Below are 26,763 nucleotides of genomic sequence, written 5' to 3' on the forward strand. Positions count from 1 at the left end.
AATCATTAACGACTCTAGGGCAATCACTGCAATTACAAAGAACTTTCAAAAGTAATCCTGTCGCACTTTTGCCCATTACTTGTGCAAAAATAACGTCACCAGTAATTAAACTCTGAAATTGAGAATTGAAACGTGAGTTTTTTTATTATTTGTAAATGTCTTTTACAAAGAACACAAAAATAATTACCTCTAAGAAGTTCCTGATGCGTTGAGACTTTTCCATAGTAACAAAAGAATCGATTCCTGGCATTGTCGCATAAAACTCTGTAAAAATTATATTATTATAAAAATGTGAAATACTCCTGAATTATAAATACAATTAATCTACTTAATCTATCTATTAGCCTCGTAGTTTTTATTAAAAACCGTCATTTTTTCATATAAGCTTGTCATTGTATCAATTCGCTCGAGAATAAGCGTCATATTGTAACATGGTCAATAATTATCTATACCATCTAAAGACTAGATAAGGTTCTCGATATTAATTCATCAAATATTGCCATTTCATATCAGAGTAGTTATAACCTTATAATAAGCATTAATTACATGACATTCAATGGTTACTAAGGTAACTATAAACCGAATAATTTTAATGATTCATCTGTTTGCTTCTTTCAGGAAATTTATTTGCACGCAAATCAACTATACCCCCTTTGAATAGGCTATTGTTTGATCAATAACATTTCCTTTAGTAATTGATATTCCATTTCCTATTATAATATTTAATACAAATAATTAAAAAATATTGCACAATGTCACATGAAAGTCATTGATATTATTCATGAGTCTTTTTATCAACAATTTTTATGACTTTGATCATTTTTTTTCTTCAATTACATTCGATACCGTTCATGGATAAACAAAAATTAAACTAAATACCTAATTAAAAATTGATTAATTTTTGTATTTGTTTATAATTATTTATTTAATGTAGAAAATCATAAGACTACCTGCCACGTAATCAATGTTTTATCATGAAACCAAGTTGATGGAAAATATGAAATGATAATCATCTAAACTATGTTTTAATATCTAATCTTATAAATATTAATAATAGGTAAATAAGTAAATATCGATAATTATCAATAATTTATAACATTTCGAAAAATGTATGTCATTGCTAAAATAGCTCGTAAGTTAGTTAAATAGTGTACTTAAAATACTTTAAATGTGAACTAGTCAAGAGTGTTATCTTACGCAATTTCCGTTGAGCGAGGCTGATAAATAATTATTTGCACTGCTATGGATAATGTACACATACCTTCATCTCCAAGTTCCTGCTTGATGGGCTCAATAGTTTTATCCAAATTCGATTTATCATAAAGAGAATCTGCTTTTTTAGCAATAAATTGTTGTAGTTTGAGCCTTTTTCCTCTATCTCCAAAGCTATAATTCATCATGAATCAATTAGTATCATTTTACCATTTGACTTATTACAAATATATCAAAAATTCTAGAAACAGATAGTATCTAATGGGGAATGCTGGTATCATTCACTACTTTGTAATCAATAGAAAAAATTAGAACAATAGTATGCACTTTAAGATAATTGCATCTAGGACTATAAAGTATTGTTAATCAATAAAGTGAATAAATGAGAAATACCTAAGAGTCTTTTGCCGTTGTTGATAAATTTCGAAGCTGGGATCTTTAAGGTTGAGCATGGCAAGTTCATTTTCATTCCTTTCGCTTTCCCAAACTTTCTGAAGCTGTTGTCCATGGTAATTTAACGTCTGGGCCACCAGACGTGGATCCATTGAATCCATCCTTGGTTCAGCCCAAGTATCAACCTAATCTGCAAGCCTACACAAACCCAATTTCGTTTTTTTTTTTGCTTTTTTCTTGACAAATATTCTTTCCAATCAAATAAATTGGGATCCAAATCCAGGATTGCTTGAAAACTTTTCAAAAACGTGCATTACCACTCAAATAAAGGTTACTGTATCAGCTTAATAGAGCTTGTTTTTGTGAAATATTTTTATTCTGAATTTGTTGAATCAGTCACTTCTTTTCCAAAAAAAATCCACTTTTCTTCAATCGTGCTAATAAAATTGTCATAAATGGCAAAATACTGCCTTTTACTTGTTTTTTTTCACTACGAATATGTAACGCGATATCGATTATACGACTCAACAAAATGGTCGACGGTGATGAAATAAAAGACGATGCTACTTTGTGCTTTGTCCAAAATAATCAATCTTTTACTGTTTAAAATGCCTTGCTTCCAACTCAATTTCACTTCGCTACTCACCTGAATTTGTCTTATTAATCTTCAATGCTATGATGATGCAATTAATTATATTTTCTGTAGATATTAGAGCTACTTAACGCGGCATTTTATCGTTACACTATGAACGACTTGCGATAAATGGCGCCGAACCGGTGTCCCAGGCCATGACATGCGCAGAGTTGATTTACGAATGTAGTACTTGCGCGTAGGTTTATTCTTCCTACTACGCATCACCACCACTTGTTGGAGAGCTAGGACTACTTTTTTCAATGTTTTAGATCGATAACAAATCAATTTGAAAGATTATTCATTTGAAATCCATTTCAAGCTAAATCAACAATTTTATCACTTATTACATACACTCAAGATACCTGTTAGCTTTTAGAATATATGATGGTATAGATGACGTAAATTGATAAGCACGTTGACCTTCAAAAATTTTCCTCAAATAGTTATTTTATAATTATGAAGTTATTATAAATGATTAATGTATTTGTAAAAACATTGTCATTTAGCTAAACTATTAATCATTTAATTATTTACTAAAAAAAAAATTATCTTTTTAATAAAAGTTTATTTATGTACATAGATTAACAAATTTAATAGTTTATTTAACAAATGCATACACCTCAGTAGTAAATTAGTCTATTCCTAAATTCTTCAAGACATTTTAGAAGATGTGTCAATTTAATTAAATGCTTAGATTCGTAACAAATTTATTATTGCACAGTTATTAATTTTCTTTTTCTCGTTTTAATTTCTTATCTCCATTCCAATAATATATCAATTGGCCTGCAATAAGTGCATTAGCAGACGATGAACATAAATATGTTACAATCATACTCAAATCTCCAGTTTCTTGAATAGATGTGAATATTCGTGCTAATGATCCAAATAAGAGCATTAGACATGTTATAGCTGACAACTGTCCAGTACTGGAATTTTGATAATTGGTGTAAGCTTGAGCAAACTGAAAAAATTGTAAAGAAACTTTAATTAATGTCTTTTTCAATTGCACTTATGAGAAACTGATTGATTATGTAGACAAAAAATTCTTACCTTGCTTAGTAAAATTATTGGAATATTGACAGTTTGACACAACCATAGAAAATTCGTTGGAGCCATACCGATAACCACAGCAAAAATAACTGCCAAATATCCAGAGAGAAATGCTGTAGCTTTACCTGTTTGGCCTGTGTAATGTAAACATAGCAATGCAATTGCCAGTGTCTGTATGCCTAAGAAAACAGAATCACCCCACGCACTAAAAAAATTAATTTATGATTAAACAAGTAATAAATTGAATATTAACAATTATGATAATATTATTAATTTATTTCAAAAATTTGTATTATCAGTGCTGGTAATAAAATATTACTTTATAGTAATTCGTATTTTTATTATCAAAAAAAGTTGGTTTATGTAATCGCAAAAACCCTTAGTATTATAAGTGAGCTCATGTCTAAAATAATTATTTGTTAGATTGCAAGTTCGTTCATGAGTCAATAAAAGAAAATGGTAAAAAACAAGGACAAGAAATTACCAAACTTTTATTTTTTAACGATAAGTTCTTTGAATTCTTTCTATGAATAGAAGATAAAGTAAAATTAATCTTTTTTTTTTAATTTAATTCTCAGAGGTGTGATAAAATAAAACGATAAAATTAGGATCAATCGAATTCAATAAATTTAATTACCTAAATGGGAACCCATTCACAAAACTGTATGATGCCATGGCTGTGATAACGAACAAGTCTAATAAAACACTTAATAAATTAATTCCTTCACTACTTTTGCTTTGGTATATCTTAATAACTTGTGGAATTTTAACTGAAATTAAAACAAGACAACATTATGCTATTGTTTAAATATAATTCAACATTGAACACCCAAATATATTATTTATTCTCTTAGAATAATTTATAATTCTCTTAGAATAGCAAAATTACCCATCATTGATCCTCCTACAATTCCAAGACCAAGTACTTTGCTCAAACTAGATTTCAAACATTCCACTGAAAAAAATATTGTGATAATATAGATTTGAAATAATGAAAAATATATAAACACAATTCAATTACGTACCATGAAAGAAATTAAAATGAGTAAAGAATTGTTTTTGGCATTCTTTTGTAAAAATAAGTCCTGCAGCTTTTTCGATGAGTTCCATTATTGCAATTATGTATTTGTAAAACTTAAAAGTATATTAAATAAATATTAAAAAAATAATTTATTAAAATTGGTGAAAATAATATAAAATGAACTCTCTTTGAATGACGGAAAAGGAGTGACAATTTTTTTTACATTTTCTAACCTTTAAATTGTTTGGTTATGAAAATAGGCTTTAGCATGTACTGCCATCTAGGAAGTAGTTTCGTTTTTTATTTCCTCTAACGGCCACTGGAGGTCTCTGGTATTGTGTTGAAGGAAGCCATTACTGACGAAAACAAACATTTCACTTTCCGATATAAAATTATTCTTTGATTAATTTTTCGTCTTTTAATAATAGAGAAATATAAAAACTAACATCCAAAATGACGATGGCAATGTTACAACGACGAGCCAATGTAAGTAATTTAATAATAGATATTAAATAATACTTTGAAGCAGGACTGAATTCAAAGTTAACCTTCACTGTGCTTTGACCATGAATAAACATTTATCTAATTCATTCTTATGTTAAGTAATTATTGTAGAATGTAATTAAAAAACATGAATTTCATTTTTAGGTGAGGCTACCTCCAGAAGTAAATCGCGTGCTTTACATACGGAATTTGCCGTATAAAATTACGGCTGAAGAGATGTATGATATTTTTGGCAAATACGGAGCTATCAGACAAATCAGAGTGTAAGTAATGTCAATTTTTCTAGATATTAATCTTAATTTCAAACATTTCTTATTGTTTTCACCAACTTTAAGCATAAAAATCATCTATATCTAACAAATGGCGACAACCAACTTAATATTCCATCTAATTTCAACTACTACTACTTTTTTGCTTGATGATTTCAATTATGGAGCTTCTATCTTTTCGTTATGTAAAATAGAATTTAAAGTTCCAACTAAAGTTAGTAACTTGAAATTATTCATTTTAATTTCATAATTAAAATTAATTTCCCATTATTTTCAAGATGAGCATAATTGCTCGTCTGTCCTTCGTTCCCAGAACTTATTTTCCTAAAAACGCGTATTTTCTGTTTTCTAACAATTGTTTTGTCATTCAGATCATTTTTTCTTGAACACTTACTAAAATACACGATAAGTATTTCACTACTATTACTTATACTTCTTTAAAAATATAACAAAATAAAATTTATTTCTTATGTATTAAAATTTATAATGGTATTTTCGAAATTATTAATAATATTTTTGTTATTAATCTTAGTGGAAACACAGCGGAGACTCGAGGAACTGCATTTGTGGTTTACGAGGACATATTTGATGCAAAAAATGCATGTGACCACTTGAGCGGATTCAACGTATGCAACAGATATTTAGTAGTATTATATTACCAGAGCAATAAAGCCTTTAAAAGGGTGGATGTTGATAAAAAGATGGAAGAAATAGATAAATTAAAAACTAAATATAATCTCAATGAAGAAAAGAAATAAAATATATATTAAATAATTAATTTATACAATTTTACATTTAAGTAACATAATTAATTAATAATTGACTATTAATAAACTAGATATTTGTAAATACCATAAGGATTCATAAATTTTGTCATCAATTCACTTGGAATAATTAATAAAATACGATGAAATAATATTCAAACAATTTTCATCCCTTGAAAACATAGTTAAATTTACTGTTAGACAGTTAATTACTTCAATGGATAATTACTAAAGTAGTGAGTAACGTTAAATGCTACTTGTTTTGCCTCTTGACTTGAAGCAAAGATAAACAAAAGATTAGTACACCAAGACACACAAAATCCTGTGCAGACATCGGCTATTTGAAATTTTGCTTGTTTAACCAATTAATTATCTCACTGGTGGGAAAAGATATAAATGAACTTTAGTCTCAATGTCTTTCGAGTGTTGTGGAAATAGTCGCAGTACTGGAGACTCGTTTCTCCAGTCGTTGCAAAATTTATTTGCACTTATCGAGAGGCTTTTCAATAATCAAAGTTATCATTATGTGTGTTGGACTCTTTTCACAGCTGGTATGGTGTTGGTAATGATCTTGTGCGCAGTATCAAGAAGTAGATAACGTGATAATGGCGATATTACTGGGAACTTATTAGAATATTGCTGAAAATTATTATATAAAAGTGAATGAAGTGGTTTACTAGACAACATTGAAGTGCGCTGATCGAATCGAAGTTGTGGAAAATGCTAATGGATGACATAATGGTACTTGACAACTCAAATGCAGGCGTCCAATAGATTAGCATCTGTACCATAAAATCTTGTGATATGGTGAACTTCACAGTCTTCAACAACCCAAGTGTATGACGACGTGTGTAATAAGTGAATTAAACGGGCTTGTAGAGGTGATAGTTGGAGTGGGAGCAGTTGTAAGACGACTACTGTGTCGTCGCGACAACCAGCTGCTCGCTCACCGATTACAAACGAGGTAAATGTGCGCGTGTGTAGCTATAATCGATCTTGCATCAGTGAAAATTGTCATTTCGTACCTTTTGGTCATTCGGCATTAATTATCATGTTTTTTATTACAGATGAAACCGATGCCGACTGTATTCAGCCGATGAGGTAAGGTTTTTTTACCACTTGTAAATGATGATGAAAAAAAAAACGAATTTCATATTATGAATTGCTATGGAAATATATTAATGGACCATATGATCTTTATCGCTGAAATTAATATTTAATGAATTACGTAAGCTTTTGCGGTTACCAATTTAAATTTTTTGAATGATTGCACAGTCATTTTATTTACATTCTTGCACAAAAATTAACTTGAAAATTAAAGGGAAATATTAACCTGAAGTCTTCAAGTCTCAATTGTTGCGTGTCTCTAATATTTTTCTACGCAATTATTCATTTAATCAATAACTTTATTTGTATAATAGTAACTTTTTGAAAATTTAATATTATTAAGAAAAATATGATATTATTTTTATTTGCTCAATTACTTGCTAATCTTATCCTAAATATTAATTTTCTATTATATATTATCTATTCTCAAACAAAGATTAATATCAGCCCATTAAAACCTCTTGTTTTTTGATAACAAATATTTATTTTACAATTACTTGTTTACATTTTGCATAAATTCTTGATCATTTTTTTGAGACTTTTTGGTTTATTTTCTATAACTCTTCAAATTTCTTTCATTATTTATATAATCAACCATTGTGTCATAGACAACTAGAATGGTCGAAAATTAATTTAGCTGGAATTTTATCGACTTTTCAACACGACTGTTATCTTATAAATAATTTATCATTCTAAATGCGAAATACGCCATTCTTATACATATCTCTTTTACATTATCATAAAAAATACAAATCGAAATGTACGATTAAAGATACATATCACTGAGAGTAGCCGTAACAATGATTGTGAACGATACATAGTAATTTTGATTATACCATTTTAGTTTGAAAGAAATTCAGAAGTCTTTTTATTTATTGATATCTTTTTTGGGGAATTTTATCAAGTACTTAACTGTTCGAATACTGTAACATTGATAGATATACAATCTATAAATACATCTATTTACGAATGAGTACAATAAAGTAGCCTTAATAACGGTTGTCTCATGAAGAACAAATTAAGTGGATAGAAGTAATAGAGGTGATGATGAAGATTAATGATCTGAGGATAGACTCTCTTGTGAAGTATGAAATCAACAATGACTATGGTTGATAAATTCATTTTGAATGTTAATAAGGAAAATAAATAAGTTCATTGAAGATGCTTCGCCATTTTTAATTAAACATACTAACTTTTTAACAGATTTCTCTTTTTAATTTATTTAATTAATAAATATTATTTTATTTATTAAGTATATCATCATTTATTTTTGGCAATCAAGTAGTTAGTTGGAGTATTAAATTTTATTTTGTTAAAATGTGTTTATTTAATATCTGATCAATGATTTATTATTTATCTGCTGTTTTTAAAATTATCTCGTCAGTAATATATATTGAACACAGCATGTATAAATGCAATCTTGATCGTATTGCAGTGTGGTTCTACGGGCTATGAAAGTGAATTTGTAACTGAATCGAAGTAATTGAATGACACTGATTTAAAATCTCTCCTTTTTATCATGTAAGGTTTTTGAACTGAGTTGTAACATATGCAATATTTACATTTATTTATATAGGATCATATACATAAAAAATTTAAATTCTGCAAAACAATTGTATTACATTATTCAAATTAAAACTTTATAGGGGTTATAAAAAATTCAGTTGTGAAATAATTTTGATTTGAAGTCAAATCGAAAAATCTCGAATAATTTAATGTCATTCAATTTTTAATTTAATATTGAAATATTTTTAATTTATTTCAAAAAGGAATTTAAAAAATGGCATATTATAGATTTTTGGAAAATTATTTATAATTTATTGATTCATCCAACAACTTGGACACTTCCCAAATGAAAGCAAGAAAATTAACCATCAATATATGAGTTTTGAGTAAGATTTTCTGCGTATAGAATTAGTCAGAAGCAAGTCTTCTCGATGCCAAATTCATTCTTGGAAATGAATGCATGGCGCATCGATTTGGTCGTTGGTCTAGGTAAAATCCAGGAAATCCTCGAGTCTACGCACGCATGCCCACTTGATTCTCCCCAGAAATAGCACGATCTAATGGTCCTGGGAACAAGTCTCGGTCGACCCTATAGAGTTGGGGCTGGAAAGCTCACCTCGAGGTATCCAATGTCTATTCAGTGAAAATGAAATGTGAAAATAGATCAAGTATGTATGTGCATACACTTGTCAGTAGACGCGTGGAAATGGGAATGATGATGCAGTTGACCTGAATAAAGGTCAGTGGCCGACCTAGCTCTTCGTAGCTAGCGTTGTCCCGAGCGTCGTCGTTCAGCCTCCTTGCCCACCCACTCGCGTATTGATTTTGTTAACCTTCTAGATATTCTCTATCACACCATCTATATATCCACCTTCTTCTACTTCCTCGCATACCATCAGGTATTTTCCAACAAAAATCATCATTACGTAGCCCAACATTTTCTTTTTCTCTATAACTGTCTTTCTGTTAAATTATTTATGTGATGATTAGATCGCCTATAAATGTTGGTTACGCGATATATGCAATGAGAGAAAAAAATACATTTGTCCGCTGAATTTTAAATCACCCTATCTATATATGACACCATGCACATTGAATTACGATTCATTTATATTCCACACTCTGGATTGTTAGCAAAAGTTATGCTTTATTGTTTATTACTGAGATTCATCAATGGTAGAAGTTTCTAGGAGGATCATTTCAATTTCATTAAATTTAGGGTTTAATTGGTTTCAATTAATTGGTCATTATGTTATCTTTTGTCAATTAATACTCCATTATTAATCCCATAAATGTAGTTTAGAGAAAGTAAACATTGTTTTGATGACTTGGGATTATCTCGCCAAGTGGTTTAATGCTATAAAAGCTTCTTTTAAGACGATTTTGGAAAGTTACAAGTTTATTTATCCAATGAGAAATGGTCGTTTCATTGCAAATAAATTTTGTTACTTTTCAGATCTTCGATACTAATTTATCTAAAAAAAACTTTCCAACATCATTTGTTGGATATTTTATAAATAACTAGTTAATTTTATTTCATTTTTATTGTGTTTTTTATCATCAAATAGCAATGACATTTTTGTTAATTTTTTGTATTTAATTAAAAATCAATGCATTGACATGATACTTATGTTCAATGGCCATTGACCGGTTATTCAATATTCTATAATTATTATTATTTTATTGTAGTGGTCTACAAATAATTGGAGGATTTAATGAAATATATCATATTTAAAGTAAATGAAAAATAAATAATATTATTTTCATCAGACTATTTGATTTGATCCTTTAATTCCCATGGAATTAATGGAACAGATGACAATAACAGATGATTTATTTTGGAGCTATCATATCACATGTTTTTAAAGATTGAAAATATAAATTGTTTATATTAAAACATTTAGCTCACAAAACATCCCTTAGATCTTTATAATCAGAATCATTTATTCATGGAAGTTAACAAGTCTATGGAGGCATTTTTTATTAAATTTTCTTTTCTCGAATTATTTACTCCAAAAACATTTAGCTAGCACCAAAACGAATTACTCTGATCCACCAAATGATTTAATCATGTTGATGAATAGTAAATGATGAATAAAGAAATTTTATTGAATTATATAATAATTACAAATAAATTAACTATTTCAATTTTATCAACTAATTAAACCTTTCAAGGTTTTCTTAGAACATTGAAACCATTTTCTATAAAATATAAAAAGCATCTTCCTATCAATTGACGCTGTTTATGATAACCTTCACTCCATAACAGTTTCCAAGTTATTATTTATTTAGCTCATTAATAGATTAAAAAAAAAAAATGATGAATGTTAGAGTGAATAATGTCTAGGAATTAAGTGACGTCTGTTGGAATCTATAATTAAATGTAGGTTCAGATCAGGAGATTCATCAGAGAATATATGGAATATACTAGCACATGCTAGAAGCGTATCGGGCGCGAGGCCACCGGTGCATTGTCACCGTCCTACACGTGACGAAGAGGATAGAACTTTGTGACATATACAAGTATGCTCCGCATATTACTGCATCTATCTCTAGTTACTATGCACTCTATGTTTCATCTTATTATCAATCATTCTTTACACTCGTTTGTTATCATTTATACATATATCTTTTAATCCACTTTGTCATATGTAGATCATTGTTTTTTTTTTCTTCATTTTTTTATTCAACCTACTATTATTATAGAATGCTGCGAGTAATTGATAAGCTATTATTTCATAAAATTATTTTTGTCTCTATATTCCATTATTAATTTTCATTGAGGAATTCAATTAAGTTGCTGCTTTGTTTGTAGTGTAAAGAAAATAATAAACTAGCATTTTTTATTTTAATATTGGATTTATAGAAATTTTTGTTTTAATTATTTTTAATGAAAATTATTTTGAATGAATGGAGTCAAAAAATTTATTTATTTTTTTTTGTTTTTAATGAAAGGTACTTAGATCGATTAAAATTATTATTAATTTTTTATTTTTTTAACACCAGTACCATAAAGCCTAAAAATTTAAAGAAAATTTGAAGAACTGTTTTATAATAAATATTAAAAAACCTAGTGTTGTGATAAATTATCATTGGTTTAAATGGAGAGAAAAGTTTTAAACAATTAATCGATTTTTTTTATCAAAACAAACGTTTTATTTGTCAATAATCCTCAATTCTAATGCAGCAAAAAAAAATATTAATAAAAAATTAATCAAAATATCTCAATAAAATATTAGTCCTGGAAATTTTTTGACTTTAAAATCAGTAAAAAATTTACCCCCTAGAGTTCAGGACTATCCAAACTAGAAGACAAATAGCATAAACAGATGAAAATATTTTTTATTAAATTATAAAAAATTATTTAATTAATTTTAAATTAAAAAATGGGTAATTATTTATTTAAGTAAAATAAAAATAACTAATTAATTAGTAATTTTTTAATTGTTAAATTGTATTAATAATGACGTGAGTCTATGAAAAACGAAATCGATAGAAACAGCATAAGAAAAAGTCTCACATGAGTTTCAACTCTAAAGGAATGAGGAAGTTAAGAATGTAACGACAACGACAGAATACTAAAGTCTGGGTTACTGGGGAGTTAACTATACGTCTTGTCTTCTCTCAAGTCGACATTAACACAATTTTTATCCTAAATGGACCTGTTTATTTTATTTTTTTTTTTTTCTTGTACTGAGAATGAACGACGATGTGATTTGCGGGTTCAATTGTAAAGACATGACATTGTCGCTTTGACCGAACTCTCGGACAATCACTCTGGGGGCCAAGCAGGTGAATCAGAGTTAAGAGATCCGCCCTTGGCCCTCGACAGACGTGATTTGCTTCGTTAAATCGATTGTGTTTCAATTTAGACTATTCACGTCCTCTCGAATAAGTTTAAAAGTTTGCAAGCATCTGACTTCATGCATGATAGGGAAACTGAGATGATTGAATTTATGCGAAAAAATTTTTTTCATACATTTTATATTCATTATTATTTTTCACAACAAATTAATACATATTTTATTTATTATAAATAAATAAATATATGTATTTAAAAATAATTAATGGTATTGCAAAAACAAAGAGTCAATTTAAGGTTGCAAAAAACAACAGTTTTATTTATTAAGATACAGCCATTTTAATTTTTTAAATCAAAGTTTTATGATAAAAATTGCATTAGTTGCAAAAAAAAACTTTGTATTTTATCATATTATTGCACGATGATCGATTTTGTCCCAGATAATTTTTTTATTTCCATTTTCTTCAATTTATTCATCCAATAAAGTACACTGAATCAATATTTTTTCTCCTGTTTTGACTATCAAATATATAGTGGATGCAATAAAATGGACGCACTGCGAGAGCATTTAAACACTGTGGACCTCGTCTAGACGGACCAGTGACGTCACAAGTCAAGGTCGACCGCCATATTGCGGTGCATAAGGAGATGCTCCAGCATATTCATTTAATTTGTCTTACATATTAAAAAAAAAATGAAAAAAAAAAAATATAGTAATGTCAATAGCTTAAATCTACTGACCCAATGAAACAAAAGTTCGTTTCCAATTCCAATAAAGTTTGACTTGACAAAATGTTGATGCGTGTAAAATGCAATGATTTGCAAAGTGGTGATTAAAGGATTCATGCGAAAACAACATTTATATAAATTCCAGATGCGGGTCAGACTGTGCGCCATTGGTTTCATAAATAATTCAATTGGTTTGCGAGAACGACAACTCGAGTAGAAAGAAAAATAGGCGAAAAAAATCACAATAAAAAAAAGACGCAATTTATTATAAATTTCGATTGGATGCTATATAAGTTTCGTATGAGATTGAATTTTTATTGGCTCGTCATATCGACCACAGATGTTTTTTTTAAATATTTACTAATAGATATTCGGGGTATTTTTGTCTTTGATCTGTTCCAATACTTTACTGATATTTTATTAACAAAAGTATTAAACGTATAGCTTAGTTCTTTTGATAATTATGATTATTAAAAGCTGATTATTAATTGCAACAAAAAACATTGTTCATTAATTCTGGTGTTGATTATTATGAGCAACAATTAGATGGAAACGTTTTCACTGACTTTGATAAAAATAAATGCTATTTTTTGAGTAAACAAAGATGAAAGATAATTATGACGTAAATTGGTTTGTGGTTTCTGTCATTTGATTTTTGATAAAAATATTTTAAAGTCTCTATCATTATGAAATACTGGCTGACGTCAAGAATATAATATTATTTTACTTTAAATGTCAAATATTAAAATAAGAGATGATCCATTTTTGCAGTGATTATTTAAACAAAATGATATGATGAATTAATTAAATTATATTACTTTTTCTATATTAATCTAAACTTTATCTATTTAAATTTACTTATAATAATCATCTCTTTGCTCTACTCATATGTTTTAATATTTGGAGTTATTTCAACTCAAATATTTTAGATTGCTAAGTAATCTGGCTATTCTCTTGTTTATAAAGTATATTTAGAGTTCACCTACGAACTGCAGCATACTCCACAATATATTTTATATTCATATAAATAAAAATTTTATTTAATGCAATTAAATTAAAAACTTGATTAGAAAATTGAGCTGTAATTAACTTTAAACCAAAATGAACTTCATGTCAATGAATATTAAAGTATTTGGATTGAGATTAATTTTTAATTTTTTCTTAACATTTTTGTTCCTTCATTGGAATTAAAACTTTTTTTTATACAACTCAAAGCAATTAAAATACCTTAATAAAACAATCAACCAAAAAATTAAATGATAAACCAATTTTCAGCAAAATCTTGGCTATTCCCCAACCGGATCTTGATCAAATTTTTACCATCATTTTTGAGTAATTATGTGTTTAAAAAGGTATTCATCTTATCATCAACTAGAAGTCAACCAAAAGTCAAGCCATCATCAACCCTAAATCAACTTCAATTCAACACTGACAATCTTTCTCAACATAAATTATTAATTTATTGCACCAGAGGGCTTTGTTTACTTTTAAAAAACAACATTTATAAATAAAAGAGAATAATATTTAGAGAGCGATAGATAAGCAAGAATAAACGACAATAGAGTAAAAAAAAAATATTTACAAGATATGTAGTGGAGATATCGATGTCATTGATCTATTTTATAGTGCATATGTATACAATGTACATACAATTTGCCAAGATTTTTATTGAGGTCGATTAGGCTCTTCAGTGGGTGCAGAATCTGTGGCGATGATGACGACGTGTATATCTGAGTGATTGCCAGTGACAATAACAATCCCAAGCAAGATTAAGACGAGGGGAAATGTTGAGGGGAAAAAATATGCAGGAGAAACATATGCAGAGGGTCCAAGTCAGTTATATATAATGTGGGCCAGACGATAATAATTGTTGAGCGTTTCCTGGTATGTTATACTGCTTTTAATTGATATAGAGAGACCGACATTACTACCAGTGCATTTATTGTTGCATCTACAGATACTCGACACTTGTGCACTTGTCCAACACTTGGACTCATTCATTATATTGATAAAATTAATCAAACCCTATATATATATATATGTATATATATATGAGGATAAATATATTTTTATGTCATTTTCACAAATTAAATGACATTGCATCAGTTGATGGTTGCAAGTCTGATGCACAGACTTGGCACTATTCTCTGTTTGTCATTCAATAGATTCAGACGATGTGAGTATAGATAACGGTAATTCGACTTTCTTGTGACCATCGTCAGAAGAGACAGACAGACCCATGATTTGTCATTGCGTCAACGACGTTACCACGTTTCAAGAGACACCACACTATGTCGTATACTATTAGGATGTACAACTGTCGCTGAATGTCAATTAAAGATAGATTAATAAAATCAACTATTTCTCAGTACTCTTAGGTGCGTGATATTATTTTCTTATCATTGGTAATGAGTCTACAATTGATAGGTATTTAGAAGAATGTTTAAATCGTTCGTAGACTTTGATTTTAGCTCTCTAATTTTCATTCTTAATCATGAAATTAAGCTTGAGAGTATTTTTTAATGAACTTTGACTTTTTTTAATTTAATAACATGGGAAGGAGTTAATAAAAATAATCAGATTGTCTAGTATGATGGAAGGTAAAGCTTTTTAAATTTACACCAATTTATTTCCAGTTCAAATGATTATAATATTTACGTTGAACAAGAATCTCGTTCGATTTATATTTTTTTTTCTTTTGAAACTTTAAGAATTTTGCAATTACTTCCGCCAATGATGGCTACTCATTTTTTTCTGGATCATTAATCAATAATGTGTTTATTGTTTTTATAATTTATTTTAAAATTCAGACATGAAATTTAAAATGTTTTTGAATAAATTTGAATATTAATTATGATGTATTTAAATATTATATTCACTTTTTACATATTTCTAATTTTAAAAAGTTGTTTATTACATAATTGATTACATAAATCTCAATAAAAATAATTATGGATTATTTAATAAAATTGTTGAGTAGCTAATTATCATTTTGATTAGTTTATTGGTTTATATTTTGCTTTATTTGAGCACAAATGATATATACAAAGTTTATGAAGATAAAGTAAATAACTCATATAGATAATTAAATGCTTATTTATTTTTCTCTTTAGTAAAAAAATTAATCTACCATTTTTAGAACTATAATCTTTTTTTTTTTTTATTCAAATTATGTTATAATATTTAAAATTATAATTTATTTTTTAATAAATTTATTAAATATTAAAAATCGTTATAACATCAATAATTTCTGAGTTATAACTTTCTTTTTTCACTTTCTTCTATTCCTTAAAGTTTTTTAAAGGATTAAATTAACTGTAATTAATTGTGTTAATACAAAAAATTGTATAATAATTAACATTAGAAAGTGATAAACATCAATCTTAACAAATGCATAAAAACATTAATAAAAAAAAAAATAAGGAAATTAAATAATTTTAGCATAATCTATTTTTATTTTTGCAAAATAATTGTTTATAATGATTGAATTGTTGTTTAATAAATTAAAGAAAATTCAAACATTAAAATTAATTAATTGAAATGTTAGTTTAGCAATAGATGACATAAAAAAAATAATTATTGCAATATTTTTAATTAAATACAAATGATTAACTAAATATTTGTTTAAAGTGTGTTTTATAATTTAAAAATTTTATTACAATTTATTTGATAATGGTGATTATCACTGAAAATGTTAACTAATTAGTAGATCATCATGATGGTAATACACAGTGACGAAATGTATCCGAAGAAAATTAACCCTTCGTAGCCCAAGAATAAAAAAAAACAAAATTATGTTGATAAAAATATTTAAATTGTTTAATATTGATACTAATTAATTATGTTATCATTGTTATTGTGGGATTATTATTAATTTGTTTTAGAAATGTCTTATGAGACTACAAAGGGTTAATCAATAAAAGAAAAATTCGGCACGAATTGACTCCATCTATTTTTTACAATAATTCTAATCATCAACAATTGATCTTTATAGCAAAAAAAAAAGAATTTCCAAGAATTGATTTAAATGAGAAAACTTTTTTGACAAAGTAAATATGATTATTGATGAATTAAAGTACAGCAGGACTTATAGACAAATAATTATCCTTGATTTCTTATGTAAATATGCCTGCAGCTATAATTTTAAACTGTAATTCAAGCGAGTTGGTCTGGGACAGCTGTTTTTCAAGATTCTATTTAAAACCAGTCCCTTTATCTTTACAAGAGTACATAAACTAGCCTCAGGGTGCAGTAGTACACAACTGAAATCTAATTCATGTATCGAAATAAATGCAGTGTAGTAAAGTGTAAAGAAAAAAGTCGGAAAGACATATAGTGGAAATGGGAGCTAAAAATTATTGATTTTCGGCTATACTCTGGGCTTAAAAAAAAATTCCACAAGAGAAATCCCCACTGATGCAGTCTGGCGCAGCTGTATATGCAGAGCAGGAGGTGCGTATCAGAGTGAAATGCTTGGAGATCGCGAGTCGCCTGCTTAGCTTTACTCTTCGGGTTTGCAATTCGGTTTCGTTTGACGCACCGCGCGCGCACCAGACTCACCACCACGACTCTCGCTTCAGTCGCGTGCGGAACGCGAAGCCGTGAGCATCGATCGTGCGGGGGGTTACTTATATATACTTGCGGTTATCTCACAACTCCCGCACGTTTATTTATCACTCTTATACACATTCTAAATCTCAACTATCTCATTATCGACTCCCATTTTTGGGAATAATCAGAAAAAAAAAAACAAAATCATTAGTTGCCGATTTTAACACATTTCTCTTTTACGACGAAATTCATCAGTTTCACTTATTAAACAAGTTTTCCGCGATATTATTAATCGGCAAGAAGTGCTCATTTGACAAGAGAAATTGACTGTTGACTTATTGGACAGCTGAAAGTGTAATTAAATGAATTTATTTGTCGGGTTGTAAAAAAAATAAAATAACCAAACGGAAAAAAGGAGCGTTATTTTTCTCGCAAGTGTAATAGTGTGTGGATGTGCGTGTGTGTGCTCCAAAAAGACGAGATAACGCAATCTGGTTGTGTCGACGAAAGTCTGCATTCGGCGCATCGGAGGCAAGAGATACATGCCTGTGATCCAGACCGCGAGAACCGGCCGTGCCGCAAGGCGAGGACGCGAGGAAGAAGCGCATTGCGCGCGGTAGTACCGGTCCTAACTCCCGCTCTTTCGCACTCACTGGCACATCACTTGACTACTTGATTCACACAATATTATTACTTTTGCATTACCAAACTACCGGCTTAAGTGCATGGACCAAATTAAAAGGAAACTCGGTTGGTCAGGTAAATAACAGTCTTATCATTACACTTTATTTTTCTTATACTTTTTCGACAATTGCGCATCATTATTTCGACTGCTTTCTCTGACGATTCTTAACTTCTTGGAGTGTAGGCGATCGTACGTATCCACGATCATGATGATAATGATGATGATGATGATGATGATAATGTGTCAGGTAAAGTTTTTACCGTTATGTACGAAAGCTTATTTTTTATGCAAATTGTAAATTTAAATGATCCAATGAATATTCGTACGTTGGTGAAAGATACTTTCCAAGATATTCGCAGTGATGACAAAATCATGCGAATATTTTTTTTTTACTTTCTTGAAATATTATATAGATGTTTTATTCACTGTGGAATATGGATTTGGATGTTAATTAAATGGTAATGATTGGATAATTAAAAAAAATCCACAGTCATGTGATTAATTAATTTTTAGTTAATTATTTAATTGTAATTATAGTTGTGATTGATGACAATTTTTTGTTCATTAGTTTTATTGGGAATTTTCAGTTTTGGTTAATTATGAGTTCAATTAAATTGTTCATGTAATATTCCATTGAGTGATAATCGTTCATTGGTGCAGATATCTTTTAGGCTCCGAAATTCGAGTTCAAGGTCTCCGCGGTACCCTGACCTTGCGACCCTCCAAGACGCACGTTGATCGCAACCTTCACTTCGCCACATCCTGTCCCGAACAATAAAAAATTCGATTAAAAAATTTTTATTATTATTTTTTATACATTTTCTCGTGAAATAATGAAAAATATTTATCGCGAAAATTTTTTTTTTTTTCCTGAAATTTTCAGACTTTTATAGTCAATTAAGTAATTAAATTATCACCAGTTTATTTTTTATTTCGAGATATTTTTAAAAATATTCTTAAATCGTACCCAATAGATATAAATATTGTAAAACAGTATTTAATTACTGGTTTATTTATTAATAAAGTATTTGACATATTTTTTCTGCTGATTATCATATTACTTATTAGATGAATTAAAGAAAATTAAGAAAGATAAAATTATGAAAGTGTTTCAAGATAAATTTAAACTTTTTTTTTTAAGTAGATTACTAGATATTAATATTAATAATCATATAATCCATTATTTATTTCATAGAATGATGAACAATTGTCTCTGATTATTTATCTCTTGTAATTTTTTTTTTTCTAGAAGCATATCTTTGGAGTAATTAGCAAAGAGTTAAGGAAAATTACTTGAGATAAAAAGTATTATTATAAAGATAATATTTAAACTGAATGAGTTCAGAAAACAATAGTATTATTATTTATAACAAGCAAAAAAAACAGAAAAATGTCAAATGTACAAACTTTTGACTGAATTATTTAGTGAGATATGAAAAAAAATAGCTCTACTGTGCAAATGTAATATTTTTCTTGAATTTCTACACATTAACATTACAATGTATAGGTATCTTATCACTTAACCTTTCACCCATTCAAAGTGTGTGCATTGATTACGTATAATATTTCGACGAAATTTCCTGCAATGTTAATTTCATCAATTTGTGCAGTGAACCCACGATGCACACTGAATTTTAATTCATTTGTATCATTGATAAAGGAATATAATTTGTTTGAAGATTATCGAGAAATAAAAAAATTAAAAAATATTGAATAAATAAAAAGGAAGATGTTGAGTTGGGTTTCAGTTTTATGCAATTTTGAGTATTATCAATAAAGTTAGAAATTTTATTATTTAAATTAGTAATATTGGTCTTTTTTAAATCGTCTAATGAATAAGTAATAAAGAAAAATTAATAATTGCGGAATTAAGTAGAGGTTTTAATTCCACAGATGAGTCTGGGAATTAATATTCAAATTTTTTTGTTTAATTATGATTAATGAATGTCTTAAGTAACACATAATTTATAAACGTTATCGTCTATGGTTAATATTTATTTTGTTTAATTCGATACGACTTTAAATTTAAATTAAATAATTACATTAAAATTTATTAAGTACTGATAATTCATAGCCGATATTTAATATATAATATTTTTAAATATACTTAGGAAAAATTTATTGTTAATAAGTAATATTTTTTTTCAATTAATGAAATCAAAATTTTAAATAGTCGCAATGAAATATATTTTTTGGAGTTGACATGATGACATTTTTATAAATTCTGTTCTAATGGTTTCTTAAAATAATTTTTTGAAAAAATTCATTTTTATTGTGCTTGATTATTTGATTTTTTTTTTTAAATCCATGGTGTCTTAGAAAGTAAGAATTAGTCTAATGTCACTTGTATCTAAACTGACCATAATCGTCAACCAATTATCAAATTAAAAGAAAATTTTATTGCGAGTATTTCAAATTTTTTTTATTAATTAATTGAATATTTTTTTTTTATAGCGAAAAATTTTTTCTCTGTATATTTATTTAAGTAAAATAAAATTAACAATATTTATAATATCAATTAAAACATATTCTCTAAATGCACTGTCGTTTTTAGTCCAGAAATAATTCCACTAAAAAAAAAAATTAAAAAATAAAATTGATGAAAAACACTAATTAAAAAAAGACCTGTAAAAAGAAGGCAAGGAGAAAATGGATAAAAAGTAAAATAAAGTGAAATGACCCAAATGAATGACACAAAAAAAACCAGCACCAAATGAAATGCAAAAATGCGAAATTGCATTGATGCACCAGAGCTGCATAAACACATACATAAACAAGTATCCCCACATGACGAAGGTATATGGCACGTTGTGATGATCGCGACCGAGAAACACGCGCTGGCGCATTCGCGAGTGAGTTGAAGGCGAAGGCTTAAAAAGCGAATACGATACACTTTTCCACTTTCTCTATGGCCGAGATGGCAAGCCCTGGAGCCTTGGAGAACGGAGGCAATCCCGGGGACGGCAATTCGCTCTCAGTTCCATCAGAGATGTATACCGGGTGTAACATCAAGTTTCACTCTCTACATTGATACATAAATCTTACTCTCAATAAATGTCTCTGATGATATCGAAATAAAATCACCCGATGAATGGAGCTAAAAGCTAGCAGCAACTGATGCAATGCCATAAAATAAATTGCAACAAGACATGGAAAATAAATACTCCAAGTGTCTGGTCAATGCAGAAATGAGCGCCACTGCGTGTTCCCATTTCTCCTTTCAGTGGTCGCTTGCTCGATCTGCGGTTGTATAACAGCAATGAAAGTACTCCTCCGTCAGGGCAACTATGTACGCTATACAGAGGCTCATCTACTCGATCGACTGGTCTCTCTCTCTCTCTCTCTCTCTCGTCGCTATATATATGCAAGTAATGCTTTAATACCTATAACCAACCACTACGCCAGCTTTTTCCTTTTGCCCTAGCTACACCCTCCACACAAGTCTACCTATGTACAACCTACTGTACCTACTGTTTTCCTTTCGTTCCGTTCACTTCCTCCACTCTCCATATCTGCTTCCTCCCGTTTCATTACAGTCCATTATCAACGCGGCTCTATGTTCATTTTGCTTCCCCTCCCCTCTACTCTACCCATCAAAGAAAAGGGATAATTTTTATGCAACTTCTTGGAACTTTTTACCTTGTTTCTTTTTTATTCTCACTCAAAGCATTTCTCATCAGTAATTTGTCTGTCAATCAGCTATTTTTGCGTTTATACCATTTTTTCCTTTTTCACCTTATCGATCCGTTCGACCTCACGGGACGATGACTCCACCCGAGAGAGTCGGGGTCGAGTGCTATTTACGCTTTACGAATTGCGCACGAAAAGCGCATGACTGGGTGCTGAGCACGTCATCTAGGGTCCTGGAAAACCTAGAACGAGTTTCCTAATTTTCAATATTTTTCATGTATTATTTTTCCACCCTAGTTTCTGTTAATGGAAATGTTTCCAATCTAATCCATTAGCTTATCAACATTTCTAGTTCACTAGGAAAATCGAACAATAATTGCTTTAGATGGTTTTAATATTTTTCCTGAACAAAAGTTCTCTGGTAGAAAATAATTCTTCAATATTCATTTATTAAAATTAAATGAAGACATAATTATTTAATTTTACTTTTTAATTTTTTCATCAAAATAAATAGATTGTAACTGATAATAATTCTAAAATATTTATCAATATTTCAAAATTCGAAATGTTAAATAAAATAATGATCATCTTCTAGACTTGGAAGATGATAAAATATTCAGAAGTGAAATATTAATTTCTATAATAAGCATAAATATGATTATATTTAGCAATCAACCAATATTTAATGAATTTAAACATTGAATAAAAAATAAAATCAGTTTATTATCAAAGATTTACCATCAATTATTTGAAATAGACTATTTCAAGCTTTTAAATGTCTATGAATTCTGTTGCTAAGCAATTTATATGTTTACTTACTGCTTTTTTCCCATTAATGTCTTTTACCCCAACATTATCCCGGTTATAAAAATAGTTATCCTTCAATAATTTTAATATTAAATTATCATTCCCTAACATGTTAGACTCTTCTTGATATCAATTTAAAAAAAAGTATTTCAATTAGAAATTCTCAATTCTTTTTTACTTCTTGTATTAACAAAAAAGAAATAAACGCTTTTGGAATAAGTATTGAATGTTATCTAAACAATTGATTAAACAAGTAACAATAGGCTATCCATTTTGCATCTTAATATTAATATTGCCCAAAAAAGTCCATTCATGAGTTCAACATCTGATAAGAATACATCAAATTATTTCAGTCGACATTTATCAATTTATTTTTCAATATTTCATAAGGACAAATATAATATTTATAATATATTTATTTTTTAACACCACATTTTTTATTATTCAACAAAACAAACAACTGACTTGATCATTCAATTAATTGTTTAGAAAAAAAAAAATTTCTTGTTGCCTAGAAATATTTATTGAGGCATTGTTCACTTGGATCCAGGTACACCTGTAAAATTTATTACTATCAAGCCAAGTTGTTATATAAAAATGAAGCAATACCCCAGACACACCTTGCTTGAGATATGATATAAATAAAAGATGTTATTTATTAAATTGCAAAATTCATGTAAGCTTATATTGAATTTGAGACAGGATTAAATATGTTGAGAAGGAAATATTTATCAGTGATTGAACTAGATAGTGCTGCTACAAAATCATTGAGGATCATTTTACCTAGAGAGATCATTAGAAACCCTTTTCTATACAAAGCAGAGCAGTTTACATATAATAGTCAGGTGAAGTTGATATGACGGTTTACAGAAATGTGTGTAATAATATGATTAAAAATGATAGTTAGAGAAGATATATTTCATGGTAAAGACTTCATTTTAATGACAAAATAATTACCTTTATAATAAATATTAAAGAATAAAAATAGAAATATTATTATTATAAAACAAAAAGCATGACCATATCATGAATCCAAATTCAAAGTGAAACATAATCATTTTAAATATTTTACAGCTCAGTTTTTTTAAATTCAAAAATTAGAACTATCAGTATCAATTCTAAGCCTTTTATCCTCTCTGGTTACACCTTTTCTTCTACATCCGATCTGCTTGAATAAAAAAACTCTGAAAGAAATGAGTGATTTCCTGCTGATCAGTGGAAAATGAAAAAGGTACAACTTTGGAAAAAAATATCCAAGTTAAAGTTAAATATTCATATTCAAAATAGTTATCAATTTTTTATTCGTCATATAGCAACATTAATTCTGGTAAAATTACCTTATAATTATTAGCAATAAAATAAAGTACAGAAAAGTAACTCATAAAAATAACAATTGATAAAAATTAAAGGTTTAGCTGACCTCAATTGCAATAATAAAGAAATAGTATTACGTTATTAATACGTTTATTATTTAAATTTTATCCAATGATAATAAAAAAAAAGTGTCCTATTTTCAAGTTATATAAGACAGTCATATAATGGTTTACAATGATTATACATTCTTAATTAATAAAAACTCATATTTAATTAGTATTGAGTTTAATAGAAGTCTTTAGAGCAAAGCTTGATGAGTTTAGGTGAACTGTTTGATTTATTTGTCCATAAAAAATGACATTATAACATCTGTTATCCATGGTATTACTTTTTGTATATAATCTTGTCGATAAAGCATATAGTATTCATCTTCTTTCCCTGAATCAATGGTTGCATAGAACGTTGAAGCAAAAATAAAATCATGGTAGAAGTCTTTGTAATCAAATTCACAGATGATCATTTGAGAATAAGCTACCTATAGAAAATATTAATTAATAATCAAATATATCTTTGGATTTTATTTAAAAAATTCTGTGAATAAAAGTTAGCTACTTACTTCAGATACATCCATATATTTCTCTTTCTTAATTTTATGAATTAATTGATTTAGATTTTCTGATTTATAATAATTATGATGCGATATCATATCTCTGCATTTTTCTACAATACATAAAAGCACCAGAAAATATTATTTATATTTTCCAATAGATGTTTACTATTATTAAGTTACCTGTCTTTTGATGATTATTTTTGACATAATTTGGATTTGATGTATTACAGCTTTTAACAGACCAGATATTTATTCCTTCTTCGTCAGGCATACAAATGATATCATAATCAACTTGGAAACGTGTATCAAAGGTCACAATAGCGAAATTATTTATTCCGTAACATGAATTGTAATTTGGATGAATGAAAATGTTGGAGATGAATCGGTATTCTGTCATCATTCCATATGAGTTGATGGCAATTTGAAGTCGACCCTCATTTTTTCTATTAAAATGAATTCATAATAATTAGATAAAATTATTAAACAATAATAATAATTAATATAAACTAAGCAACATGATCAACTATTTTGCTAAATTAAAGTGTATGCATCAACATAACTACCTATATCCTTCTAGACACTGAGCAGGTATCAATGCTGCTCTGTCATGTATGAGATGACCTTCGCAGTATTCCCTTTTGTTATCAACCATTCGAATGACTGTTATTTTAGAATTATCTCCTCCACATGGAAAATCAAAGTAATTGTCAGTATTTGACATAGTTCTCCATGCTTTCCCCAATGAATTGAAATTGTCTAATAAGACCACCAAGACCATTGGAACCAACACCTTCCTAGAAGTCGAATTTATTAATCAATTAATTATGAAGTATATTTATTAAACCACATAAAATATGGATTGATTTCATTTTAAATTAAATTTAATTAAAGAAACTTTATACTTACATTATAAATTTTTCTTCTTTACTATAAATTCTGGAAAGTAACTGTGGTGCTTGAAGCTTACTAAGTATGATTCTTGCTATCGATCAGATTTTTAGGAGAAAATTGATTAGAATATTATCAGTATTTAACAGGAATATTCTTAATAAAGATACTACGAAATAGATTGAAAGGTGTTTATATATTGAAACAAGTGACATGAAACTGACATTTATTACTTCAGAACAAGCTTTTAGATTTGAAAAATTTTTACCTAGTTCTGATTGAATTTAAAAATGATCGATAACTGTCTGAAAAGAAGCTCCAGATCAAATGAAGTATCAAATTTTGATGATTTTTTTGAAATATTAAAGAAAAATCATCTTTTATGTTAAATTAAAAGATTGGCATGGAATGTATGTTCATCCAGCATGAACTTCTTGAGAAAAATGTATATCTTTTGGCTGATGATCATGACTATAATCATAATGAAAAATGAAAGATGAGAAATAAATGCAAAGACATCAATAAAAAATGGCAAATGCATATTAGCACAGAGAGTTTGGTATGAGTTGATGATCAATCCACCTTGAAAATCGTTCGACAGTTACATATGCCAAAGGAACCTTTTACGTATGCGACACGCATGAGTTCAAGCTTTTTTATGTTGTCTCTCTTTCTCGTCATCATCCGAAGACGCTTTGCGTTGCCACATAATACATTGCACATCTCTTCGTCTTTCAAGCGGTTAGCATCTGTGCCGGAAAGAAAGACGGACGTAATGTATAAACGTCTGGCTGGTCCTCTCATTGCTTTCTTTCTCTTTCTCTCCATCTCAGTATGTACCCCTTTACTCACTCATCCGTACCTTCGGTATACATATGTGATTATCTGTTCAAGTGTGTACGAAAAGAGGGGAGGGGGCCAAATAACTTTGAAAGGTAAACGACTTCCATGCGTGGCAGAGCCATGACGAAGCCACGTCAAAGAAATGCAAGCTGTGTGTTGATGCTCTGTCGTTATTTTATTTCATTTTATTGTGTCAAACCCAACATTTTTTAATTATGTTATTTGTCTGCTCCTCATATAATATACATAGATAAATATTTAAATTTTTCTACTACATTTCATTATTTTCTTGTGGATGATATATATTTCTTATTGTTTGATGTTCACTTTTGTGAACAAATAAAAGAAACCACGTGTTTGGTGTAACCACTGTAATTTTAACAGGTGGTGTGCATTCAATGAAAAGATAAATAATAAGTGTTATTAAAATTTGAATATTTTATA

General features: G+C 28.5%; 3 protein-coding genes across 4 annotated transcripts in view; 2 read left to right on the top strand and 1 right to left on the bottom strand.

Moving 5' to 3' along the window:
- Positions 1-2,803: 2,803 nt before the first annotated feature.
- On the bottom strand, positions 2,804-4,549 carry LOC118067539 (mannose-P-dolichol utilization defect 1 protein homolog). Its single transcript, XM_035084321.1, has 5 exons — positions 4,315-4,549; positions 4,179-4,244; positions 3,927-4,059; positions 3,290-3,494; positions 2,804-3,200 (listed from the first exon to the last, which is right to left on the bottom strand). The coding sequence occupies exons 1-5, from the start codon at positions 4,397-4,399 to the stop codon at positions 2,964-2,966; spliced, it is 726 nt and encodes a 241-aa protein (XP_034940212.1). The 5' UTR covers positions 4,400-4,549; the 3' UTR covers positions 2,804-2,963.
- Positions 4,550-4,645: 96 nt separating this feature from the next.
- Positions 4,646-5,861, top strand: Sf3b6 (splicing factor 3b subunit 6). Its single transcript, XM_035084324.1, has 3 exons — positions 4,646-4,796; positions 4,959-5,077; positions 5,616-5,861. The coding sequence occupies exons 1-3, from the start codon at positions 4,764-4,766 to the stop codon at positions 5,839-5,841; spliced, it is 378 nt and encodes a 125-aa protein (XP_034940215.1). The 5' UTR covers positions 4,646-4,763; the 3' UTR covers positions 5,842-5,861.
- A 128-nt stretch (positions 5,862-5,989) lies between these two features.
- Oatp74D (Organic anion transporting polypeptide 74D) overlaps positions 5,990-26,763 on the top strand; it is a 40,900-nt gene continuing 20,126 nt past the window's right edge. The window contains exons 1-2 of one of the 2 annotated variants that reach the window (XM_035084322.1): positions 5,990-6,811; positions 6,915-6,948. The gene's annotated coding sequence lies outside the window, so the exon portion shown is untranslated. Of the gene's footprint in view, positions 6,812-6,914; positions 6,949-17,535; positions 18,302-26,763 lie in introns of those variants that run through there. The other variant, XM_035084323.1, reaches the window with a different exon arrangement.

This window comes from Chelonus insularis, unplaced genomic scaffold (assembly GCF_013357705.1).
Source record: "Chelonus insularis isolate UGA/USDA-ARS -01 unplaced genomic scaffold, ASM1335770v1 contig_388_pilon, whole genome shotgun sequence".
Lineage (NCBI taxonomy): Eukaryota > Metazoa > Arthropoda > Insecta > Hymenoptera > Braconidae > Chelonus > Chelonus insularis.